Genomic DNA, 27157 nt, shown 5'->3' with positions numbered 1-27157 from the left:
GTGATGCCAACACTAGTAACACCACTGTGCATATGTAATGTTTTACCACTAGCAGAGCAAGTGTTGAACATTTTCTACACCAAAATTACTTCCTTAGAAGGGTGGGGGAAAGCAGCAAAGAGCTTACAACAATTTCTCCTAACAGCAGACTATGCAGAATTTGGCCCTGTCCAAACTAAAGGTGATAAGCAGGAGTACTAAAAAAATGTAGGGGGGAGAGGAGGAGATTGAGCCCCATGGCAACTCACCTGTGAGGCTGTCATCACATACAGGTATGCCCCACTGGTATCTAGCAGGAGGTCTGGATTGACTGGGGAGCGCTGACCGGTGGGGATTGTACTGTAGACCTGTGCCACAGAGCCATTCAGATAGACCTAGAGAAATTAATAGGAGCATCACTGCCTAATACTAAGATATCTGGTGCAACCGCACCAAGGATGTCTCTCAACCTGTAAGGTTTCACCAAGTCCACATAGATCTGTTCCAGGGCTGGGAAATCTGTGGCTCTCCAAATGTTATGAGATTCCAATTCCCATCAGATCCAGCCAGCGTGGCCAATTTTGAGGGATGTGGTGAGAGTTGTAGTTCAGCAACATTTGGATGGCTACACACTCCCCATGCCACTCCTGGGCTTGATTGTGTATTCTTGATCCTTGAATTCCACTACTGAGAACTGTCACTTGGGCATTGCCACTTTAAAAAAGGATAGTACTTTGACTCAGGCTTGTTCTCATTCAGCAACTTAACTGTGGAATGTCACTGAGAACAGCAAATTTATGAATCACAGTTTACAAATTAACTAACCCCATTGCAAAACATCCATACAATGTACTATATATACCAAATGCATCATTTCATTCCCATTTTAAATGAGAATAACTGCTTTCTCCAATTATTCCAGATAATCAAAGTAGTGTTAAAAATGGGTTACCAAACATGTCTTCTTTCTGATAATATTTAGAAAGGTTAATTTGAGATCTGGATCTGACATCAATTCTATTTGAACCCATTGCTTGTCTTTCTCTTTACTGATTAATGGGAGAAGTTGTTTCAACTGAAATGAGTAACATTATTTGGATATGTTAGGTATCTGTAGCCCTGGGGCCCACTCACACTATACAAATACAGTATAGCACTATGATTCACCTTGAGCTGCAATGAGTTGATCCTGTGGAATGCTGGGGCTTGTAGTTTGGTGAGTCATTAAGGCTACATGGCTTAGACTCCTAAATGTTCCTCTCCTATGCTGCAAATTCCAAGACACCATAGGATGTTGTTGAAAGGACCATCCATAGCCATATACTGTACTACCTGGGAGCTGGAGGAGGGATTTGTTTTCAATGGCAAACCCATATTGTATGTAGATTGCAAATAAAGAAGCCAGACCAGGCAATGAAATGAAAGGGGAGTTTCTAAAAGTGTAATAACTAAACAAAACTGAGTCACTTACAATGTTTTATGAGACTGCATGGAGAATGGTACGATAGGTTATTAAAATAAAAGCCATTTGGCAACACGATAGCAAAGGCAATCCAACGGCTGCCCTTTAAGTTAATTACATAAATCTATTTATGTATAAGTGTTTAATTTACCAAAGGTTCTGAACTGCTGTTTTGCAGCTAGTATCTACTTGTATATTTGGATGTTTAGTTATTTGTGGATTTTTTGGGCTCTGTGGCCATCTTCTAGAAGAGTTTCTTCCTGACGTTTCGCCAGCATCTGTGGCTGGCATCTTCAGAGGAGATACCATCCACAGATGCTAGTGAAACGTCAGGAACAAACTCTTCTAGAACATGGTCACAGAGCCTGAAAACCCCACAAAACACTATGGATGCCGGCCATGAAAGCCTTCGACTTCACATTTGGATGTTTGCTAAAAGAAGGTGGAATAGTATCAAGGACAACAACAAGCAGTCAGATATTAATGTGCTTGAAGAAAAAGCTCCCAGTAGGACACTCCCTACCCGTCCCATCCTTGTAAAAATATAAACCAGTAATAAACACTTTGAGGGCCCAGATACCCTAAAGGCACCAGATACTGATCTTATAAGTTAAGCAGGGTCAACCCTGGTTAGTAGCTGGATGAGAGACCACCAACAAATACCAGGTGCTGTAGGCTATATTTCAGAGGAAAGAACTGGCAAAACCACCTCTGAGTATTCCTTACTTAAGAAAGCATTCATGGGATCATAAATCAACGGCCAACTTGAAGACACACAATGAACACTTTGTACCCCTTTAATGGTACCCAACATCTGGTGCCTGAGGCAGCCACCTTGCCTCACTTGAACTGCAGGTCCAGTCCTGGTAGTGTGGGAAACAACACAACATAAGTGTTGGTCTTCAGGAGGAGCCACAGAAGTTTCACTCCTACCAGACATACACAGCCTTTGTCTGCAGGCCTTTGATTTAAAAAAAAGGGGAAAAAAGAAACTAATATCAAGATAAATTGTTGGTTGTAAGCTCCACTTGCCAGCTTTCAAATTAAAAGGTGATGCTGGACTTTGGAATGTGTTAAGTTTTCATTTTTGCATCTTACTGGCATTATGTTTTGCCTTTTAATTATGCAAGATCCCTTGCGAGGTCTTTGCTCTATAATGCAGCCTAGAATAAATGAGACAGACAGTCAGTCACCCCATGGAAAGAAAAGGTGCAGTAACAGCCCCACGAATGAGAGACCCCAAAGTCACCCAATCATCAAATGCCCTTCTCAAGTCTTGTAAACGCACCTTACCTTACCAAATATAGTCTTTTCTAATGAGTCAAGTTGAACATGAGTCAACAGTGCAATGCGACAGCTAAAAAGGCCAATGCAATTTTAGGCTGCATCAATAGAAGTACAGTGTCGACTCTAGATCAAGGGAAGTAATAGTGCCACTCTATTCTGCTCTGGTCAGGCCCCACCTGGAATATTGTGTCCAGTTCTGGGCACCACAATTTAAAAAGGATGTTGAGAATCTGGAGCGTATCCAAATGAGGGCGACTAAAATGGTGAAGGGTCTTGAAACCATGCCCTACGAGGAATGCCTTAAGGAGCTGGGGATGTTTAGCCTGGAGAAGAGAAGGTTAAGGGCTGATATGATAGCCCTGTTTAAATACTCGAAAGGATGTAATATTGAGGAGGGAGCAAGCTTGTTTTCTGCTGCTCCAGGAACAATGGATGCAAACTGCAGGAAAAGAGATTCCACCTCAACATTAGGAGGAACTTCCTGACAGTAACGGCTGTTCGACAGTGGAACACACTCCCTTGGAGAGTGGTGGACTCTCCCTCCTTGGAGGTCTTTAAACAGAGGCTGGATGGCCATCTGTCGGGGATGCTTTGACTGAGAGTTCCTGCATGGCATGACAGGGGGTTTGACTAGATGGTCCTTGTGGTTTCTTCCAACTCTGTGATTCTATGATTCACATGATGTGTCCAAAATACAACAGTCTCAGTTTAGTCATTTTGGCTTCTAGGGAGAGTCCAAGCTTGATTCGCTTTAGGACCCATGGACTGCTAAAAAGACAATTAAATACTAGAGCAAATCAAGCCTGAACTCTCTAGTTCAGAGCAAATCAAGCCTGAACTCTCCCTAGAAGCTAAAATAACTATACCGAGACTTTTGTACTCTTGGAGGCATCATGAGAAGACATGACTCACTGGAAAAGTCAACAATGCTTGTTAAGGTAGAAGGAAGTAGGAAAAGAGGAAGACCACATTACAGATGGATAGACTCAATCAAAGAAGCCATGGCTGCTCTGCTTATGCAAGAGAATAGGATGTCATGGATGTCTCTCATTCATAGCATCATTATAAGTCGAAAGCAACCTGATGGCAGCTAACATCATCAACAACAGGGTACCATCTATCAATCACAAAACAGGGTGTCAATCATCAAAATATTTTTGCATACAATCCTATATACATTTAGCAGGGAGCAAACACCACTTAACGCAATAGGTCTTATTTCCATGTAGACATAGAAAGGAGTCCAATGCTAAAGTTGCAATCCTAACCATATGTAGTATCTACTTAAAACAACAGGATTTACATCAGAAAACAACACAGAGAAATGTAAGGTAATGCACTTAGGACGGAAAAACGAAAAGCACAGATATAGGATGGAGGACACCTGGCTGAATGAAACTACGTGTGAAAGGGATCTAGGAGTCCAAGCAGACCATAAGTTGAGCATGAGTCAAGAGTGCAATGTGGCAGCTAACAAGGCCAATGCGATTTTAGGCTGCATCAATAGAAATATAGTGTCTAGATCATGAAAAGTAATAGTGCTACTCTATTCTGCTCTGGTCAGGCCCCACCTGGAATACTGTGTCCAGTTCTGGGCACCACAATTCAAAAAGGACATTGAGAAACTGAAGTGTGTCCACAGAAGGGCAACTAAAATGGTGAAGGGTCTGGAAATCATGAAGTCCTATGAGGAATGCCTTAGGGAGCTGGGGATGTTTATCCCAGAGAAGAGAAGGTTGAGAGGTGATATGATAGCCTTGTTTAAATATTTGAAGGCATATCATGTTGAGGAGAGAGCAAGCTTGTTTTCTGCTGCTCCAGAGACTAGGACCCGGAGCACAAGCTCCAAGAAAAGAGATTCCACCTCAACATTAGGAGGAACTTCCTGACAGCAAAAGGGCTGTTTGACAGTGGAACAAACTCCTTCCTCGGAGTGTTGTGGAGTCTCCTTCCTTGGAGGTCTTCAAGCAGAGGCTGGATGGCCATCTGTCGGGGATGCTTTGATTGTGATTTCCTGCATGGCAGGGGGTTGGACTGAATGACCCCTGTGGTCTCTTCCAACTCTATGATTCTATGATTCTATAAGTCAGAACTTCCAGTGTGATGTAGAGCACTGACCACAACACAAATTCTTCACAGGGTTCTTGTGCAGCATTAAATAGTATGCTTATATTAGTGCAAATACACACAAGGCAAATAGTATATAAACACTGACTAGCATATGCAATAACAATATTTATACTGTCAACTCCAGAACAAATATATCCCCATAGAATGGTCTAAACCAGCTATGCCCATTATGAAACCTTCCAGATAAAGAGTAGCCTACAACCTCACCATCCACCAGCCAGTATGGCATCACCTGAAGATTATGTGAGTTATAGTCCAATAAATTTAGAGCATTGATTCCAGTATTACAGACAGTCTGAAGCACACTTAGCAAATGGTGACTGTATGCCAGTGAATGGACAGGTGACTGTGATGGGTTGGTTACCTCTGTATGCCAACACACATTGTTGACTGCCAGCTTCCAGGCTTGTGAAGGATGCCAGCCTTTAATCTTTGGTTGCTAAAGCATGCTAAAATGTTAGAGGCAATGGCAACCTATGGGGGCATTATCTGCTATCAAACACAGCTTAGAAAAACAACTCTTTCAAACCTTTGTTGTTGTTAACTGCCCTTGAGTCGGCCTGACTCATGGTGATCCTGTGGATGAGACACCTCCAAGGCTCCGTCCTCTACATGCTAAAGTCATGTAGATTCAGGCCTGTGACGTCCCTAATTGAGTCTAGCCACCTGGTGTGCTGTTTTGCTCTCTTTCTACTTCGCTCCACCCTTATATTATATTAATATTTTTTCAAGTGAGTCATGCCCTCTCATGATATGACCAAAGTATGATAGCCTCAGTTTCATCATCTTGACATTCCACAAGTCCCCAAGTGTAGTTTGAATGTGGGACAGTCCAAAAGTATACTGAGGAAGGTCAAGGAAAAAAGTACAAAGGCAAGGCCTATTGCTGAACATAAAGAAAACAAAAATAATGACCATGGAGGATCTTCATAAATTCAGCCTAGACAATGAAGAAATAGAAATAGTAAAAGAGTTCCTATCCCTTGGATCAAACATAGATCAGAACTGGGTCTGCAGTCAAGAAATTAGAAGATGACTAAGAATGGGGAGGGCAGCAATGAAAGAACTAGAATAAGTCCTAAAGATAGAATCATACAAACCATTGTGTTCCCTATTACCATGTACTGTATGGATGCAAGAGTTGGACAGTTAAGAAAGCGGATAAGAAGAAAATCAATTCATCTGAGATGCGGTGCTGGAGAACAACGCTGAGGATACTGTGGACAGCCAAAAAACAAGACAAAACCCAAACAAATGGTCCTAGAACAGATCATGCCCAAAATCTCCCTGGAAGCCAAGATTATTAAACTGAGGCTGTTGTACTTTGGCCACATCATGAGTAGGCACAACTCATTAGAAAAGACTATAATGTTAGGAAAGGTGGAGGGAAATAGAAAGAGAGGAAGACCATACGCTAGATGGATGGACTCTATCAAGGCAGTCATGGGTATGAATCTACAAGAACTAGTAAGAGTAGTAGAAGACAGGGAGTATTGGAGATGTTTCATCCACAGGGTTGCCATGAGTTGAGATCGACTCAAGGGTGATTAACAACAAGAAACTGCAAATCATAAGTAGCCTAGCCTTGGAAGCTAAGCAGGGTCAGGGCTGGTAAGTATTTAGAAAGAACAATGCCAGAGAATACCAAATGCTGTAGGCTATATTTCAGTGGAAGGCAATGGCAAACCACCTCTTAGTATTCCTTGCCTCTGGCCTTCCCCTCCCACTCAGCTTTCCAATGATAGAGATCTTACTCATGTATTCACAAAGTAGTTTATGAAAAGACAAACAAACAGAGATATGGGGCATGACTATTCTGCAAGAAAGGGCCATTGTGTGGGAAAGTCAGTGGAGGCATGAGCTCTGTCTATACACTGCACCCCTTACGGCACTACAATTGAGGTGCCCAAGCACTCCAAAGCCAAACAGATATGTCGTTTGGCTTTAGAGTCAGGGTGGAACTCATGAAGCCCTCCAGATGTTGTTCAAATGGCAACTACCAGCAGCCCTAGGCAGCTTAACCAATGGTGATGAAAGCTGAGAGTTGCTGCCTCACAATACCTGGAGGCCCATATGATTCTCCTATGCGATTTTTAAAAGAATGGCATCACAAGAATTCTCAGCATCATTGCGTTTGTTAGTGTAATAAAACATCATGAGGCTCTTTAATGTAACTATTGGTCAACAGTACAGTCCTATCTATTCTGTTCAAAAATAAGTCACATTGAGTTCAGTGAGGCTTCCTCTCAGCTAAGCTGAAAATTAAAATATATATATATTTATTGACTGAATAAGACTTCATTTCTCTACATTAATTTTAGAGTGCCTTTAAAGATGGCACCCTTCACTTGAAAGTACTGCTGCCTAATGTTGTGTTTTCTGAAGAAATGTGTTTTTATCACAATGTAATATTTTAATTTTGCTGTAGTCCTTGTGTGCTGCTTCAGAGGCCATTGCTTTGAGAAGTGGGCTGCAAATATATATTATAAATTAATAGAATTTGAGCCTAATGTATTTTGCATGGTGAGATAGCTACAGTGTTAGACTTCGACTTGGGAAAGAAAAGTCTGAGAATAAAAGTGGTAAGAATAATGTAGTGCTCTGAGCAGCTTCACTAAATGCACACATATAGTTTTGGAGAATTTAGGACTATCTTGTGCAATTTGTGTTACAGTCTGCACAAACTTGATCCAATCTATGGGTCAGAGATGGGGAACATGTGGTCTTCTAGATGCTGTTCAACTGCAACAACCAGCATCCCTCACCACTGACTACATTGGCTAGGGATAATGGGAATTGCAAAGCTGCAACATCTGTGGATTGCAGGACACTATGCATACTACGGTGTCCTAATAGCAAAATAAATTGCAGACCCTAAACCAAGAAAAGCTTGTCAGTTGCCTGAATAAATCCTAATTTTATACTGTATTTTTCAAAGCTCTTCCTCCTTTTAGCCACAGGGTATAATACTGTCAATTTGAAATAGAATATTAATTAAAGACACTTCAAATAGTAGCTTTGTAGAACGATGAACTTGAAAAGAAAAAGCTCGGCTCCTTTGGTTTACAGTTTAAAACACGAAACACAAAATGTGAAAGTATTACAAAAAGGAAAGGGACATCAACAAAATGCGAAACTATTACAAAAAAGGAAAGGGAGATCAAAAGACAGTCCAGGAAAAAAGAAGCAGAGGTGACAGGTTAAAGGCTTGGCAGAAGAGATAGGTTTTCAGATGCTGTTCTGTTTGAACACTAGCAAGGAAGGGAGGCTGGGTGTTGAGAGTCTGAATGTTCCAGAGAAAGGGAGTAGCAGAAATGGCAGAAACTTAAAACAGAAAAAGGAAGCCAGGTCTATAGAACAGAGATGACAAAAAACGGCAAATAAAGAGCGAGGGGGGTTAGATAAAGAAGAAGCACAAAGACTGAAGAGATTAAAAGAAAGGAGCCAGGGAAAGGAGTTGAACAAAGGAGGAATGGAAGCAAAACAAGATACAGCGGGGGAGAAGGAACAGCAGAACTAGGAATAGTTATGAGAACAGATAAAGCTGAGAAAGAGGCAAAACAGAAAGGAAAGAGAAAGACACCAAACCAGCAGAGTAAGATAATACAGGCATTCCACATTTAACAAAGCCTCTGACTGTGAAGCTCCTTTTCACAAAGGCTTTTAATGCTTCCCCTGCCCCCTGCTTTTACTTTTTATCCTTTGTCTACCTGGAAGTGTTTTTTTTTTAATTTAAGAAACATCAGCATTAGGAGAATAGTGAAAGGGGTGGAGAAACACCGAGTTTTGATGTCAGGTTGAAGCAGCCTATCTGCACTAAACACTGTAATAAAGATTAAGCTGGGAAAGAGCAGGATTGTGTTCTGATCTTATAGCCATGTGTGCTTACCTACAACCGGCAAGGGAAACAGCAGCTGCTTCCAAAATCCCTCAATTCAGCATGCGTGAACAGCAGAACATAGCAAAGGGAAAAGCAGACAAGCCTCATCAGCTATCCCCAGCGTAATAAAGACGCATAGAGCTATATGTTTGGCCACAAAGTGGAAATCATAAGAAAAAGCAGAGGCTGGTAAAGAACTTCTTTGGATGCATTTTGGAAGAAGTCTTCAAGCAGTCTTTTCTATAAGGTCAAAAATTTTACTTATGCAAGGCTTACCTTACCTGGTTGTTTCATTTCACATGTGCGTGTTCATTTTAAATTTTAAAAAAGTGTGCTGAAACAAACTGAACTGCTGCTGCTGCTGCTGTTGTATTAGGAACCTATCTATATTCTTTCTGTAAAATTTCTACCTCTGGTACCCAATTTTCTGTTAAAGAAATAATGCTCAGGAACACATCTACTTCATTAACTGAGGTATACCTGTAGACTGTTATGGGTGCAAGGAAGAGGAAGGAGACAAAAAAATCCTACAGTGGGAGAAAAGTGGGATATAAATCCTGGAAATAAATAAATAAGCTAATGGTATTTAAAAGGATCCCATGGACAGCCAAAAAGACAAACAAATGGGTCCTAGAGCGGATCAAGCCAGAAATCTCCCTGGAAGCCAAAATAACAAAATTACGTTATCATATTTTGGACACATCATGAGAAGAGAGCACTCATTAGAAAAAAACAATAATGCTGGGAAAGGTGGAGGGAAGTAGAAAGAGAGGAAAACTGCATGCTAGATGGATGGACTCTATTAAGGAGTTCGTGGGTATGAATTTGCAGGAATGAAGCAGAGCAGCGGAGGACTGGCAGTCTTGGAGATGTCTCATCCACAGGGTCGCTATGGCTCGAGATCAACTCAAGGGCCCTTAACAACAACAATGAATTTAAAAGCATAAATTCATCCATATTCTTGAGCCTGCAGAATCCATATTTCCAGGACCACTGTACTCAGAGGAGGTGCTGACAGCATACAACAGGAGAAGAAAGAACTGTTTGCTATATGTAGCTCCTTGAAGAAAAGAGCAGGACAAAAATATACTTATATACTTTCTGAGTAAGAAACGCAGCACCACAGTGGCACAGCTGTCTTGCTACAGACAGACAAACTTTTCCAGCTCAAGCTTATCCTGCCCAGAGAGGAGAGCAAAGCAGGTAGCAAAGAAAACAAAAAAGTGTGGATCTCCTGCAAGGCAGAGCAATACAAAGGTGGTAGGGAGGATGGGAGGGCACAAAGATGAAGCCTTAATGAGCAAATAGCTGAGGCATGGGGCAGCTGGATGGAAAATAAACATAACTTCAAAAACCTAACATTTTGGACTGCAATGGCCAAACTGCCCTCTACTACTAGGTGGGGGATTCTGGGAGCTGTAGTCCAAAAATGTTATGTTTTCAAACTCTGAATATAGCATGTGTCATATCCAGGGCTGGCATGATTTTGCTCACCTTGTTTGGAAGAGGGCACTGGGGGAAATAGGAGGACCCAATGAATCCCAACATGATGTCTATCTGTCTCTGGATCTCCCTCATTCCTCTGTCATATCAACATGGGCAATAAAGGCTTTTCCTTGCTCAAAACAGTCTGTGAAGATGGGCAGAGAGGAAGATCTGCCAAATCCTACAGCTTTTGAAACACTCATCCACAGAGGGTAGGACTGTAACCTTAAAGTTGCAAACAACAGAAGCTGAAGTGATTTGACTAAAGGAAGAAAAGGAGAATAGATCCAAAGATGACCCCAGGGAGGAGGAGGCATGGAAACAGATTAAATAAAAAATGAGAAAGCTACAGTGCAACAGATCAGTTTCAAATAGTTATGTTCAATGCAGGAAGAAAATAGACAGAAATAGCAACAAAGACAAACAGTACTACTTGAACACACAAACACAGACACACAGAAGGCAAAGGTAGTTCAGAAGATGAAGAAAAGCGGTGGCGTAAAAGTGATAATGAACGTAAAAATGAGTGACTAATAGGATAAAAGGGTAAAGATAAAGAGAAAAGTAGCAGAGTCTTGAAGCATTCTTCTTGAAAGACGGAAAAGATGATGAGAAAACCAGAAAGCCATTAATGGTTCCTTCCCTGAGTCGAGCAGGAGCCCTTGCTGAGAGCAGGAGACTTCAGACCTCCTGTTCTGGCAAGAATAAAGTCTAAATCATCCACATTTCACCACAGAAGTAAAAGCAGAGCAATAAACCACATTTAGGGATCCAAGGATTAACTCCATACTACATGATATAGTAGGGAGTCAGTGTAGTATAGATCCTTGAGTGTTGGACAAAGACTTTGGGAGCCCAGAGTTCAAATCCCTGCTCAGCCATGGAGACCCACTGTGTCGCCTTGGGCACATCACCCTCTCTCATCCTAAGAGGAAGGCAATAGCAAACCTTATCAGAACAAATCTTGCCCCAAACCCCCTCTCAGAATTGACTTGAAAACACACATCAACTACCATGGGACTGTAGTATTTGTTGCTGTTATGCACATTCAAGTCATTTCTGATTTTTGGCAAACATAACATAGGATCTTCTTGGCAAGATCTGCAAACTTGAGGCTAGGAGAGTGTTTCTTGCCCAATGTCTCTCAGTGGGTTTTTTGGCCCAGCTGGGAATCGGATCCTGGTCTCCAGAGCTGTAATCCAAACACTCAAACCACTACACTACACAGTACTGTGACTAAATATTGGGAGAATGAATGATGTAGCAGAATATATTTTGAAGGAGTGCCTGGTAAACTTTGGAGTCATCACACACCAGGCACGGGTTGCCCATGTGTAGCATCCTCATGTTTACAGACAAAATCCCCAACAATAGAGAGAACTGTGCAAGTGGCTAGACCTCTTCCAGCTGGGAATGAGAGCATGGTGTGGTGAAAGGAAATAAATGACAGACCACTTGTCTGCCCAAGGCAGGAAGGGGACTGATGCCAACCCATCCACTCCCATCATGGCTGCCATCTTCTGTCAAACTCTGGGAACAACACAGAGGGCAAGACGGCTCTATGGAGAACAGCACCAGCTGCACAAAGTAGACAGCACTGCTCTCCAGAGAGGTGGCTAGGTCCCAAATGTCTGGGTCTGAGAGAGGACCTTGCCCAAGTCCAGCACACTGGGCAAGGTGCCCTGGTGATCACCCAGTTTATGTCTCTGGCACTCAGAAGTGGTGGTCTGTGAACTTGTAGTAGCTTGTGAGCTATTGCCTGCCAGGCTGCAGTGAGTCTCTAGGAAAGAAAGCAACACTTGTACTCAATGGACACTGTCCCTGGCATGCTGGGTGGTGGTGGTTGCCCTGCTGGTTATTCACATCACATAGTGTAAGAAGGACTGCTCTAGATCCAGGCATTGATTTTGCTGGTTAGCTTTGGAAAGGCTCTCTGGAGGTGAAACAGTTCACTATGCCTGGCACTCCAACACCTTTGCCTTACGTAGATTTGGGCACATACAGAGGGCCACAGGTACTGCTGGCTCTTCTAGGCTATTGGCAAGCTGTACAGGCATACCCAGTGGCAACTGGAAATGGCACTTTAGGTGACTGGAAGTCACTTTTAGTTTAGGGTTATTTATTTAGGAGTTTATTGCACGGACTTTTAACCCGACTGCACCCTAACAGGATGCAGTCGGGATGCGGGATGCAGGCAGGAAGATTAGCACTTAATTTGCATTTAAGTACATCCTGGGTCCCAGGTGTACTCCGCAAGCCACTATTCAAAGCTGGGAGCTTTCCGACTTTGAAAAGCGGTACCTCGGACCCAGGATGCACCCGGGCTGTACTTGGCCAACGAAATTAAATGCGAATTAAGTGCAAAAATTCCTGCCTGCATCCTGCATCCCATCTGCAGTGCAGTCGGGTTAAAAGTCCGTGCGATAAACTCTATAGTTAGATAGTTGATTGGTTGACAGCCAGTGTGGTGTAGCGGTTTGAGAGTTGGACTGTGACTCTGGAGACCAGGGTTCCATTCTCAGCTCAAACATGGAAACCCACTGGGTGACTTTGGGCAAGTCACACTCTTTCTGCCTCAGGGGAAGGAAATGGCAAACCTCCTCTGAACAAATCTTGCCAAGGAAACCCCATGATAGGGTCATCATAAGTCGGAAATGACTTGAAAGCACTCAACAAACAAAAGTTGATTGGTTGGGCTTTTGGCAGTTATTGTTATTGTTGTTATTTCTTACTTGTCCCTCCCCATGGACTGAAGTGATTCATGGATCCATGAATCGAGGTTTAGAGTTGAGCAGAGCCCAAAACAGCAGGGGGGGGGGGGGATGTCAACATTATTGTCAATACACTGGGGGCAGCAGGCCACTGGGAACCCATATGGGTTGCCTTCTGCCTGTCGGCCACAGGATTCCCACCTTTACCCTAATGAAATGGACATGCTGTTGCTGAGGCTGCAAAGTGGGAGTGGAACTGTTTATGAAAATTAAGTACCCTCCCTGTCCAATCCCAGTCTGGGATCCATTCCAATCTAGGATTCTTTAAGTAGCATAAGCTATATCCCTCTGCTGAATAAAGACAGTATAGCCAAGGTCAAGCATGTGGTGAGCTACTTTCCCTAGATTCCCAAGCCACCACCTGGAGCCTAGTGCAAAAAGATCCACAGGAAGGCATGATATAAAACACAGATATTAAAGAGCCCATGAGTTTGGTTTTGTGTATGAGGATGGCGCTCACTATCGTTCCTTTTAAAAACCTGCTCCCAATTACCACAATCTCTCAATGATATAACTTAGGCTGCAAGTATTAAATAATAGTGGAGCTAGCAGGGTGTAGTGGTCTGAGTGTTGGGACTATGACTCCAGGGAACTGGAATTTGAATCCCAGCTCAGCCATAGAAACACAGTGGAAAAGCCACACTCCCTCAGCAGTGGCAAACCTCCTCTGAAAAGCCTTGCCAAGAAAACCCTACAACTTGACTTGAAGGCACATAGCAACAATAACAATGCGGATCAGAAATGCCTGCTAATCCACTACATACAAATCATGCAGAAACCTACCAGTACAATCTGACCCATCTTATCACCCAGCTTTGGTTTAAAGCACTGCAAGATTGCATGGCATACATAAGCTCACAAGACATATCTCCTCTGAGACCATCTCTCTTCTCTCAGCCTGGAATGTAGAATTTAAAAAGAGCTGTTCTGGATTTGATCAAAGGCCTATCTAGTCTATTATTCTGTTCCTATGGTGCCCAACCAGATCTCTGGAAATTTAGCTAACAAGGCATGCAGGCACTAGCACCCTCCCACTAAGTTTCCCAGTAACTGAGATTCAAAGGCATTTTCCCTCTCATACTGGCTGGAAAAGCCATCATGACTAATAGCAATGAACAGCCCCATTCTCCATTTTTATTTTGTATTTCTTCCATTTTCACTAGTTGTACGGGAAAAGAATGCTTAGGAACCATTCCACAGGGAGCGATGGCAGGCATTGAAGCACTACTGCCAGGTGTGTGGAGGTTCTGCTCAGCTCTGGGATACCATCAAAAATGTCACCACGTATCACTCATACAGTTACAAAATTATTTCCACAACTGTAGCACACAACATTGCTTTATATCAAATCAAACTACTGTTTTATCTAGCCCAGTGGTTCCCAAACTTTGGTCCTCCAGATGTTTTTGATTTTAGCTCCCAGAATTCCTGACTGGCCAGGCTGGCTGGGGCTTGTGGGAGTTGAAATCCAAAACACTCGGAGGACAAAGTTTTGGAAATCACTGATAGCCCAACAATAGCTAATCTCATTGGCAACCATCTTATGGAGCCATAAGGAGAAGTCTCTCTTAGCACCTACCATCACCATGATTCAATTGTACAGGATAGGACTTGAGACCTTCTCCTACTGTACTTGTAAAACATAGACTGTACTACTCTATTATGTCCCCCATCCCATCCAGAAACCACCTTCAAGAAATAAAGAGCTGAGGTTCTCAGGATCATAAAACTGTAGATCTGGAAGGGACCACAAGGGCCATCCAATCCAGTCCCCTGCCAGAGATGGCCCTCTGGCCTCTGTTTAAAAATCTCCAAAGAAAGAGAGTCGACCACTCTTCCATGTTGTCCATTCCACTATTTAACTTCAGTCATGGGTGACCTTAGGCAAGATACATGCTCTCAGCCTCAGGGAAAGGCAATGGCAAACCTCCTCTTAACAAATCTTGCCAAGAAAACCCCATGTTAGGTTCGCCTTTCTTTTCATGAAAGAAAATATTAAACATGTGGAAGTATTTCCTCCAAAGAATAAAGGGTTGTTTCCTGTACTGTAAAATTGTCTCTTCCATTTCCTTCATTAACCCTAACAGGCAATTACACTGACACTTTTTAAAAAATAATACACAAATTTATTTAATGGATTTAAATTGGCAAATTTGTTAAAAAGGTACATAAATCAAGAAAACAGTTTAATTAGTGGACAGCCCTAAGGAGAAACCACATGCCAGAGCAAAGCCAAGATTCATCACAGTCAGAGCTGGCAAACTCTATGAGAACACGAGGAACCCTTTTGGTTCAACTCCATGTATCAGCAATTATTTCTGCCAGAGCTGAAAGAGTGATGGTAGGTACCTTATGCCACGAAAAGATCTCCTCCCACTCTTTTGGGGAATCAAAATTATAGTGGGGCACCCTGCTTTCTAACACCCATATCTAGACAGAAAGCATGTGTGTTACTGTTTTAAAAAGAATCCTCTACAATTACTTTAGCTTTTATCACATGACACAAGAATAATGACTATCCCAACAACCTTGACACAAAGACATTTGAAATATCTTGCCAGCACAAGCAGAAAGATGGCCTTATGCCGTGCACGATGGGAGATTTCAGGCACAGATTACAAGAGAAGGATGTGCTGTATCTCTCCTGCAAGGAGGTGCTGGCACAGCACACATGAAACCTGCAATTTTAAACTGCTTGAGACATTGAATTTCAACAAAAGAAAACAAAAACATCAGGCCCAACCCTGCCCCACAAACAGGTTGAACTAAGTCAGTCCTGCCCAGAGAAGAAACAATTGGTCCCTCATTTGTAGGAAAGTAAGAGTTTCATACTCAGTAGGTTGGAGAAAACTATACCCTTCATCCAACTTACATAAGTTCTTTAAACACACACACACACACACACACACACACACACACACACACACACACACACACACACATTTCTCCAGGGAGAACCAAGTTCTGCACTCAAAAGAGTTAAATTCTGAAATCTATAAAAATTATGCAATTGGAAGCAGATTCATATTTGTTTTCTTAGCTTCAACAGGCTTAAATTATGCTTCCACTAGTCTCAGAGGAGCAAAGGAATGACTTAATTGTCACTCCATAGTTCAGATGTGGAAATGGTGCAGCCCTCTGGATGTTTAAGCATCATAGAGACTAAATGAAAGAAAGTTGCTAGCATGAGCTTTCATAGACTTACCCAAGTCTATGAAAGCTCATGTTACCAACTTCTTTCTTTCATCTTATCAGACTGGAACAATGAGGATTGCTCCCATCCTTAATGGGAGTGAATACCAAATGACAGGACCATTACTCTTTATGGACAGGAGAAGAATGGGGTAAGCGCATGGGGGTGTGATAATCTTCCCCCTGATTGCACAAATACCATGGGTTAAGGACAGGAGCAATCCACTTTGCTCCATGTGATAATCTCCAAAGGTGCTACAAGATCCCTTTGCATACTGATTTTCCAGACTAACATGGTTGGATGTTGTTGAACTGCAACTTTCCTCAGCCCTGCCAGCATAGCCAACAGGGAAGAATGCTGGGAATTGTGGTCCAACAATATCTGGCAGACCATACAATTCCCACCCCTGCTATAACTGAACACCCCACTAGGATTCCTGTCTGGTTTCAGAACCATGATCATCCACTTAAAAAACAGCATTTATCATCCACTTAAAAAACAATTTCTGAAACATTACAGCTAGCTGTTCCTCCCCTCCACAAATATTCTCTGGAGGCTGAATCTGTGAGCACTACGATATTTTGTGGTTTGCAAACACCTTCTGTGTAGTCCTACAAACTCTGGAGACTCAGAGATGCTGAATTTCTTACACCAAGCCTCAAATGTAGTTTAGAGTAAAAAAGAAGCAGGAGTCCAAGATTCACAAATTCTACCCAGGCGTTCCGTGTCTAACTTACAGACATAACTCATTGGAAAAGACGATGTTTGGTAATGCTGAAGGCAGTAGAAAAAGAGGGAAACCACACTATGAGTGGATTGATTCATTAAAGGAAACTAAAGTCCTTGCAAGACCCGAACAGGGCTGTTATAATAACAGGCTATCTGGGAGGTTTTTCATTCATAGGGTCACCATAAGTTGAAGTCAACAGCAAACAACAAGAAACAACAAAGCTCCAACAGAATCATGCTGAATTCCTGCTACCTGTGGGACATTCATTTAGTAACTGAGGTTAACGTTGGCCCTACAGATGCTTTGGACTACAGTTCCTACAATGCCTTAGCATGTTACTAATCCACCATTTCCTTCAGAAAGTATTTATCTGGAAGGAGGCAATTTCAAGGAGAGTAGCAAAAACAGGCAGATTCCTCCCTCCACTCCACCAAAGGCTGCTGTTGTTCCACCCAAAATCACCTCCTTCCAAAGTGCCTTTTCCAATGAGAGGGGAGAGAAAGGGGTCTCAGGGTTTGCTTATATGAGTTTACATGAAATTGGTAGTCGGATCCACAGAAGGCAACGGGAGTGACCTGCAGAGAAGACAGCCTCTTCAACACATGACACCCATCCTATATGTTAATTCTCTTTTTAGGGACTATTTTTGTCCATATTGGAGGAAGTAAAAACTCAAAGGATACTCAATGCAAAAAAGTGGGTAAGTATCAAGATAGATATGTACACCAGTAACCTGTGCCTATTTTAACACAAAAGCTGTAGACTGTAGAGGATTCCAAATTCAAGTTTGCTTATATGATTTTACATGAAATTGGAGGGAAAATGGATGAAGCAGTTTTCCATAACTTAAGAGTTCACCAGAGGCAGTGGATCACAACCACCATTGCTCCCAGCCAGCACAGGCAATGCTGAAATTTGTGGACCACCACATTTGGAGGGCTCTAGTTTAGGAAGTTCTATAACACAGTACAGTCAGTCTTCCATATCGGCAGGGGCTTAGCTCCAGACTCCCCAGTGGATACCAAATGGAGTTCCGAAACTCGCCATGGATACGAAAAAATGCAGGACTTCAAATCCCATCATCCTTAATAGCAATGCAACATGTGTATGGCCCGTAGTGTGGCCACATGCACATACCACCAATGGGGACAATGGGGCTTGCCATCTGCAGATGCTCTAATCCATAGATGGCAAGCCCACAGATGGTGATGTCCCACTGTAAAATGGGACTTCACGTCCCATTGTCAATGGATACCAATGTGAGTGTGGCCGCATCAGTATGGCTGCATGCACATGCCACTATTTATAGTAATGGGAATGTGCCATCCATGGATGCTCCAATCCACAGATGGCTAGTCCGCCGAAATGGATGGCCAACTATATATAGAGGAGAATTAAAATTTACTGCAACATCACCTCCCCACCATTACCTTATGCAGCTGCCCAACACCATCTCCCAGGAAGGCGATGGTGTGACCTGTTTCTACCATGGCTGCCACAGCTGTCAGTCTTGGAACAGTGGTCAGAAGAGCTTCAGCCACCAGTGGCTTCCGGCTAGCAATGGGACTAGGTGTGTGTTCATCCCCACAGGGGTAAGCTTCTGGGGACTCCTGAAAATTAACAAAATGGAAAATAAAAAGACAAGAATGCAGCCACCTGGGAGGAAGGGAGAAGCAGTTGATAATCTCCCCATTAAAATAAAGGTGCCCCTTCCATCTCTTTCTTTCTCTCTCTTACCTTGGGTAATAAGTTGCAGCGTGAGGTCACACCATATTCAATGGCAGCTTCCTCCTCTTTAGTAGGGCCTAGGCCAGCCGAGGTATAACACAGCTGCCGGGTCCGCTCCATGGCCTCATCCACCTCCTTCAAGCTGTATGAACACAGAGCCGTCTGTGACGTCGGCACCGCAGTGGAGCCCTGGCCAGCGGCTAAGACAACAAAAAGAGTTTTTCCTTTCCCACCAAAACCAGAGGCCAGATGCACCGCTTGAGCCAGGTTGTACATACGTCTTTTAGCATCCCGGCACTCAAGGGGCAGCTCGACGTAGGAATAGAGGTTGGTGTCCTCCATGCAGCTCCGGGAGAGGTAGGTGCGATACTCCATCTGGGCCTTAGCTCCACGCCGAGAGAACAGGAAATAGACATGACCTTCAGAAGCAAAGGCGCCCACGTAGCTGTTGTTGTAGTCAGAAAAGTCGCCTACCACCAACTTGCCCATCCCTTCATTAGAGAAGGCCTGGGCTCCTTCTAGTTGCCGGATGGTGAATGGCGGGATCCCTCCTGAGAGCTTAGCAGTCAGCCCTCGACCCACAAAGAGCAGGTCACGGCCAGCGTGACGGCCCACCAAACCCACAGTCGAAACACGTGGCTCGTTGGCAGCCACAAACTGGTTGTCGCCAGGATCCTCAGGCCGGTATAGCACTTTGGCAATGTCCCCAAGGGCTCGCTTCTCACACACTCCCTGGAAAAGCTGTCCGCAGACTACTAACTCCCCAGCCCTCTCGTTGGGTAACAGTAGCTTGTTGGAGTTGTCTGTGAACCGAGCTTGCGGGCACTCACGAGCATCCCGGAAAGGGAGGCACTCGGGACTGTCTTTGTCTGGCCCTGTGCGTGCCCGTCCCACCAGCCTCAGTTCAGGACTCAACTGGTACAAGGCATTGACAGCACCCACATACAGGGCTCCCGTGTTCTGGGCTTGGGCCAGGTGATTGAAGGTAGCGTTAGGAACCAGGAAGGATGGGTAGGAAGGGGGACGAGCAGTTGAGTAGCATGGAAGCAGGAGCATCGCCACAAACACCAGGGACAGCAAAAGGCGGCCTAAGAACATGGCCCAATCCTAGACAAATTGGAGTAAAAGGAGAGACAATGACCAGCACTCACAATAAAAATCCTAAGCAATAGCTTGCAGACCCTAGGGCCAGGTTTGGACAGACTTCTTTTAACCAGCTTGATTCCAGCAACATCTGAAAGACCAGACATTCCAGTGTAATCCTCGTTGTTGTGTACTTTCAAGTCGCTTCCAACTGATGGCAACCCTAAGGCTATCATGGTGTTTTCTTGGCAAGATTAGTCAAGAGGAAGTGTGTCATTGCCTTCCCTTGAGGCTAGAGCATGTGATTTGCCCAAAGCCACCCACTGGGTCTGGCTAGGCTTGCCATATCCCAGTGGGGGGGGGCGGGACTTTCCCGGCTTTGGACCATGCCGCACGGTCACGGTCCGGTTTTGCCTCTCTCCCGGGACGGGTCCCCCCCCCCGGGTTAGAGTGCCGCTGCTCTTACTTGCCGCCGCATGGCTGTTTTTGTTTGTGTGGCTGTTGATGCGGCCCCTCTGGCCGCCGCCGCCACTGCCGCGGCCTTTGGCACCCGCTTGGGCCCTGTGCCCCGCGCGCCCACACTCACAGTTCTCCTCTGGCGTGCGCAGGGCTCTGTCGGAGGCTGGAGCTCCTCCTATGGCTGGCAGGCTGGCCACGTGGGCCGTTGAGGGACTGAGGCAGTGGGCAGAGGTGGGCAGTGAGAAACAGCCGCAGCAGCAGCAGCCGACCACCCGCCTCTACCTCCTCCTCCTTCGCCTCCTCCTCCGCGCGCTCCCTTTTCATGGCCGCGGCTGCTCATGCAGCCGGCCGGCTACCCTCCTCCTCCGTGCGCTTCTTTCCACGCATCGCGCGCCGACCTAAAAAGGGAGCTTGTCCCCTTAAGGAGGCAGAGCCTCGGAGGAGGAGGCGGAATGGAGGAGAACTCTGGGCGAGGGGAAAGGGCTCTTTCCTGGCCCCATATGGCTCCAAGCAGCAAGAGAGTGCTTCCCAAACTCTAGTCATTTAGGTTCTAGGACTTCAACTCCCAGAAGCCTCAGCCAGTTTAGCCAACTGGCAGGGATTCTGGGAGCTGTAGTCCAAAACAGCTGGAGGGACCAAGTTTGGGAATCACTGACACGACGAAAAGCAGGAGGAGGAGAGTGGCCATTTCCAGTCGGCCTTCTTTATTTATTTCTTTTTTCAGGGCAGGGTTGTGTAAAAGAGTCAGTCTGGTTTCAGGGTATTTATTTTTATTTTATTTTTGGTTAATTTTATTACTAAAAATATATATGTTTCCCTTGTTTTTTATTTTATTTTTGGTTAATTTTATTATTAATAATATATAAGTTTGCCTGTCTAGGAATAATGCCAAAATGTCCTCCATTTTGATCACGCCTAAGAAACATGCATTTATATTAACATTTTTAAAAAAAAAAACATCAAATTTTTTGCGTATCCTCCATTTTAAAAAAATGTGCCCTACATTTGAAAATGTTGTCCTACATTTGTCCCGGTTTGGAGGTCCTGACTTATGGCAACCCTAGGTCTGGCCAAGTTGGGTGATTCGAACCCTGGCCTCCACAGTCCAGGTCCAACACTCAAACCACTATGCCATGCTGGCTCTCATAATGTAAACCTACCCATGTTTTAGGATCTTGGGGGGGGGGGGTCTTTCAGTCTCACTATTGTCATAGAACACAACAAAGGGCCTTCTTGGTGGCTGCTCCCAAGCTGTAGAAATCCCTCTCACAGGAGACTAGATTTGCCCCCTCTCAGCTATATCCTTTTTGTTTACCAGGCCTCCTCCTCCTCCTTTGTCTTCTTCTTTTACCATCTGGAAATATTCTAAAATCCAAAATTGTCCACATGGATGGCTGAGAGAGTGACATCCTTGCTTTCTGATGGTTCAGTGTGTGTTTTATGCACAAAAGTTTTTAAAATATTCCGTATAAAATTATCTTTAGGGTACATGTATAAGGTGTATATGAAACATGAATGAGTTTCATCTTTAGACTTAGGTCCCATCTCCAAGATATCTCACTATGTATACGCAAATAGTCCAAAAATAAAAATAAAAAAACCCCTCCAAAATTCAAAATAATTATGGTCCCAAACGTTTTGGATAAGGGAGACTCAACTTGAATGATTGTTTATTTTACTGGTTTTTGTAAAAAAAAAACTTTGTTATCTACTATTTTAACTGTATTTTGTTTTAACTTCTATTGTGAGAACTTAGAGGGAGGGCAAAAACATTGCTTGGCAAGGCCAAAATGCAAACACATTTTAGCTTAAAGCTAATTCTGGGATTTGTAATTTTGTGAGATATTTAGCCTGGTATCTAGTTCTCTCTGAGAACTCTGGTGCCAAAATAAACTACAAATCTCAACATTCCAAAGCACTGTGCCATAGCAATTAAAACAGTGTCAAACTGCATTAATTCTGCAGTACAGATGCAGCCTGTACAATAGCAAGAAGCACTTTCCTTGGTCCCTTTCTTCCTGCATGTATCCCTGACTGTCCATATTTCTTGACTGGCAAACTGTTAGATCCAGGGCAATGACTTGCGCAGGCATCCAACAGGCACACTCCTTGAAGGAGTGGCAATTCTGTTGCACCCCTGTTTGGGACACAGCTGCATGCTCTACACCCCCATCCTTCAAAATAATGTTGGAGCAAAAGGTTTCTATTCCAGTGAATCCAGCAGGGAACCAATGAGAGCTTCGAGACCAGGGTTTGATTCCCAGCTTGGCCATGAAACCCACTGAGTGACCTCGGGCAGGTCACACTCTCTCAGCCTCAGAGGAAGACAACAGTAAACATCCTCTGAACAAATCTTGCCAAGAAAACTCCATGATGGGTTTACCATAGGGTCACCATAAGTCAGAAGCAACAGGAAGGTACATCACACACACATATGCCAAACTGATATGTGTCTTCTGATTATTTATTTATATGCTTGCTCCTTCCATCCGCAAGAGGTTTTCAAAGAGTGCTTCGCTAGGATTTGGGAACTATCATGCTTGACACAGAGTTAATTATGCCTTAGTAACTTCTTGCTCATCTGGAAAGGGGAAGGGCAATGTCTTCTCCAGATTTTTTCTCTCTCCTGGAAAGGGTCTGTCTCACATGCCAAGAGGAATCCCTGATCAAGATCTCTGCATCTGGATTTTGTTTCTGGGAAGTTACAGCGTTGCAAAAGCAGCTTCGGTAGACATCCCCTTCTTGCCTATCCCTAAGACTAGCAAAAAACTCAACAACAATCAGACTAATTTGTGCAAAATAGGAGACATTCTGCCAATCTGATGACATTTCAAGGAGACAAAGGAAGATTTATTTCCACTCTGCTAACGATATGCTGACAAGTGAAGCTGGAATTCCAGTCATCATTAGCCAGTAGACATAGGGAGCCAGAAAGAGAATCCCTTGTACATAGAGAGTGGGGAACAGTTGAAGACAGCAACTCCCATCAACCCCAGACAGCATCACCAACAGTGAAGGTTGATATGTGCCATAGCCATGTAACATTTGGAGGGTCACACATTGGCCATCCTGCTGTAGACACTCTCAGAGACAAACCTTCATTTCAGTACCCTGTATGAGAGTGGTTCACAACCTTTGGGTCTTGCAGATGTTTTGGACTTCCCACAATTCTTAACTAGCTTGACAAACTAGATAGGTCTTCTGGGCGTTGAAGCCCAAAACATCTAGACAACCAAAGATTGGGAACCACTGTCCTATGAGACAGCACTACACACACCCTCCAGAATACTGGTATAACATTTTGTGATAGTTTCCCTCACCTAAGATACCTGTGTTTTTCAGTGTCTGAACTTCAAATTACACTCCTTAGAACCACATATTAATTCCCACATGTATGTTGTTGCTGTTACATGCCTTCAAGTCACTTATCAACTCATGGTGACAACACTGATTTCATGGGTTTTTCTTAAGCTCAGAGTTGATTTGCCATTGCCTTCCTCTGAAATATAACCTCCAGTACCTGGTATTCCTTTGCTTAGCTTCCAAGATCCAATCGGATGTGGTGCCTTAAGGATACTTACTGTATATACTCAACTATAAGATGACCTCATGTATAAGTCGAGGTCAGGTTTTGGGGTCAAAATTATGGATTTTGCCATGACCCGTAGATAGGTTGAGGATAAAACTTGGAGGCTTCTTCAGTGTATATGTGCATATAGCAAGAGACTCTCATTGAGGCTTTTTGCTTCATCCTTTTGGCCAGATGTGCGGGTGGAAGATGGACTCTTAAACAAACAGCAATATCAATCAGTCACCCAGGACTCTTTCTGCTTGGCTTCAGAGAGAAATAAATTCCTCTCCAAACCGCATGAGGAAATCTGAAAGAGCTGCTAACACATTTCCATAGTGACCTGTAAATAAGTCGACCTGGGATTTGGGGGTCAATTTTGGGCCATAAATTTTTAGACTTAGACAAGTATATACCGTATGCTATCCCAAAAAGATGGATGCTAAGCAGTAATGGAAGGCTCGACCATGGAAACCTTGGGCAAATCACACTCTCTCAACCTCTGAGAAAAGCAAAGACTTTCTAAACAAATCTTGCCATGAAAACCCCATGATAGGCTTGCCTTACAGTTGCCATAAAGCAGAAACAACTTGAAGACATACAACAAGCAGTAATGACTCCAGTTCCCTCATTTCAACTCATAACAAATCAAAGATTCTGCACTTTGATTGTCCAGCAGTGCAATTTGAAGACATCTGGCCAAAAGGGAGCTCAATTTGTGTTCACCCAGTCCTGGCCCACTACTCTTCGTCACTGTTGTTGTATGCCTTCAAGTTGTTTCTGACCTTTGGTAATCTAAGACAATTCTATCACAGGGCTTTCTTGGTCATATTTGTTAAGAAAAGGTTTGCCTTTACTTCCCTCTGAGGCTGAGAGTATGTGACATGCCAAAACTCGCCCCATGGGTTTCCATGGCCGAGCGGAGAACCCTGGTCTCCAGAGTCATAATCCAACACTTAAACCACTATACCATACTGACTCCTAATTTGTTGTTGTATGTTGCTGTTGTTGCGTGTCTTCAAGTCATTTCTGACTTATCGCAACCCTAAGGTGAACTGAGGATCATGGGGTTTTCTGAGACTGAAAGAGTGTGACATACCAAAGGTCACCCAGTGGTTTCCATGGCCAAGCAGGGATTTGAACCCTGATCTCTAGAGTCATAGTCCAACACTCAAACCACTACTGACTCCTACTACTCTACTCTACCATTCTGACAAACATTACGGGCTATTCAGGAATAAATTCCTGCCTTAGCTTAACTTGCAGTAGAAAGCTCTATCCTTCTTAGCAGGCAAGGATGGTCCTTAAAGGATTGGGAAGGAAATGGATCAAATCCCTTCTACTTCAAGCAGAAGGAGCAGGGGGTGGCATTCGCTGAAGCAGCTTTCACCTTGGACATGAGCACCATCCTCCCATTTCCGACACCGACTGGGATTTAGCAGTCCAGAGAAGGCCGATTAAGCCCACGTCCCACTGGAATTAATCCCCTTCCCTGAGCGAGGTCACAGCTCAGACACCAGCCAGACACAGCAGGAGAGAGTGGGGGGGGGGCATGAATGACACACAGATGATCCCAGTTTCACTGCCCAGCCCTCTGCCCTCGGCTTAGGAATGAGGACATCGCCCCCAAAGAAGAACCCTGCCCCTCCTCATGAATTCTTCTGACAGTCCACAAATTTTTTACATTGCAGAGAGTGAGGACTCTTCTGTTTGCTGTGCTTTTCACGTCCACTAGGTAGTTTTGTCTGTCCCTTTTCTTTAGACACCTAAACTGCATTTCTAAATCAGTATGTAGAGAGATTTTGTTGCACCTGTGAGACTAACTGTAAGAAAGAAGTTGGTAGCATGATCTTTTGTAGACTTGCGCCTCCTTCCTCAGGTGCATTTGGAAGTAGACTTAAGTCTACAAACATTCATGCTGCCAACTTCTTTCTTTCAGTTAGACTCAAAAGTCTAACAGCATCTCTCTGTCTCAAAGGTACTGATTTTACAGACTAACATGGCTATATCTTTGCATTTCTAATGCTCAAATGAAGTTTTTAAACTACAGGTGGCTCTTTGTATCCACAGATTTTTTTAGCCACCGATTCCACCATCCACTGCTTGAAAATATTCTAAAAAATATATGAATCCCACAAGCAAGTTTGATTTTGCCATTTTATGTAAAGGATTGTAATTAACGGGACTTGAGCATCCACAGGTTTTGATATCCACGCAGTGTCCTGGAACAAACCACACCAGATACCAAGAGCCCACTGTACTGGATTTATCCTCACTTTTTAAAAAAGTCTATGAAATTAATGGGATTGCCATAAGTCAACAGGCAACCTGAAGACAGACAGACAGACAGACAGACACACACACACACACACACACACACACACACACTGCATTTGAGGACTGAAGGAAAAATTCATGGTAGGGGGGCAGAATTCATATTTGGAGGAGAATGCCTTTATTTTGTCCCATCAGCTACACCCTTGCCTCAGCCTCATTACTATTCTTATTACATTTGTATATTTTGAATGACCTGCAAAGGTAAGAGCTGCAAAAACAACCAAGATCTTCCCTCAAGGGAGGATGGGAGGTACTGGGAGTGTGATCCTTGCAATTTAATATTGATCTTATCTTTCATGTAGTTGCATTTTGAAATCAGTAATAGCACCAACAGGAAAAAAAAGGGATATCCCATCCAGCCTCACAGGTTTAGCAACCTTAGTTGATGGACATGGAGTGTGCCGCCAAGAGGGACAAATGGTGCACGTTTACTTGTATGTTAGCACGAAAACTACCTGTGCCCAAATAATGTCCTTCCAATAGACGGTTGCAAATTTGCAGGGATTCCTGCTTTCTCCATGTGGGCCAGACAGATAGATGCCATCAGGAAAGAGACAGAGAGATGAGAAAACCTCCCCCCATCTCTGCTCCAATTCCCCTGGCCCAGCTGTTGCTAAAACACACAGATGTGAAGGTGTTTTACTCCCCCACCCCCTCAGTTCCAGTAGAAAGTTTTTCCCCCAATGCATAAGGTACCCCTCCCCAACACACATTCTACTACCACTCTTTCCTGTCTCATCACCCAGCAAATGCAACCATCTGCCAGCAAGGGTGGAGGGAGGGAAAAAGAAGACAGACACACAAACATCGTGGCTGGAGATCAAACCTTCTGCCTTCTCCCTTGCCTGAGGCCCCCCCCCCTCAAATATACCCTCCACTCTGCCTCCAGTCTCAGGTGGGGGTAGGGTGGGTAGGCAGGAAGCCAGGGACCAGGGGGAGCTTGCAGTAGATCCTGCCCTCATTTCTTCCCTCCTGGCCACAGCTGGAAGAAAGCAGAGGCAGCAGCAGAGTAACATCACCATCACACATACATGCACTCTCTTTCGCACACACATACGCAAACCT

At 43.9% G+C, this 27157-nt stretch overlaps 1 protein-coding gene across 2 annotated transcripts in view; it reads right to left on the bottom strand.

Moving 5' to 3' along the window:
* Positions 1–27157, bottom strand: part of PLXNB3 (plexin B3) — an 81445-nt gene that overhangs the window by 52030 nt on the left and 2258 nt on the right. For both annotated transcript variants that reach the window (XM_089486052.1, XM_089486059.1), the window contains exons 2-4: positions 18655–19752; positions 18348–18527; positions 249–374 (exon numbers count right to left, since the gene is read on the bottom strand). In XM_089486052.1, the coding sequence (XP_089342178.1) occupies positions 249–374; positions 18348–18527; positions 18655–19752 (1404 nt within the window). The remainder of the gene's footprint in view (positions 1–248; positions 375–18347; positions 18528–18654; positions 19753–27157) is intronic.

This window comes from Sceloporus occidentalis, unplaced genomic scaffold (assembly GCF_023333645.1).
Source record: "Sceloporus occidentalis isolate IW3139 unplaced genomic scaffold, rSceOcc1.0.p SCAF_1, whole genome shotgun sequence".
Taxonomy (NCBI): Eukaryota; Metazoa; Chordata; class Lepidosauria; order Squamata; family Phrynosomatidae; genus Sceloporus; species Sceloporus occidentalis.
Note: the sequence above shows the minus strand (reverse complement) of the source record. Positions and strands in the feature narration are given on the sequence as shown.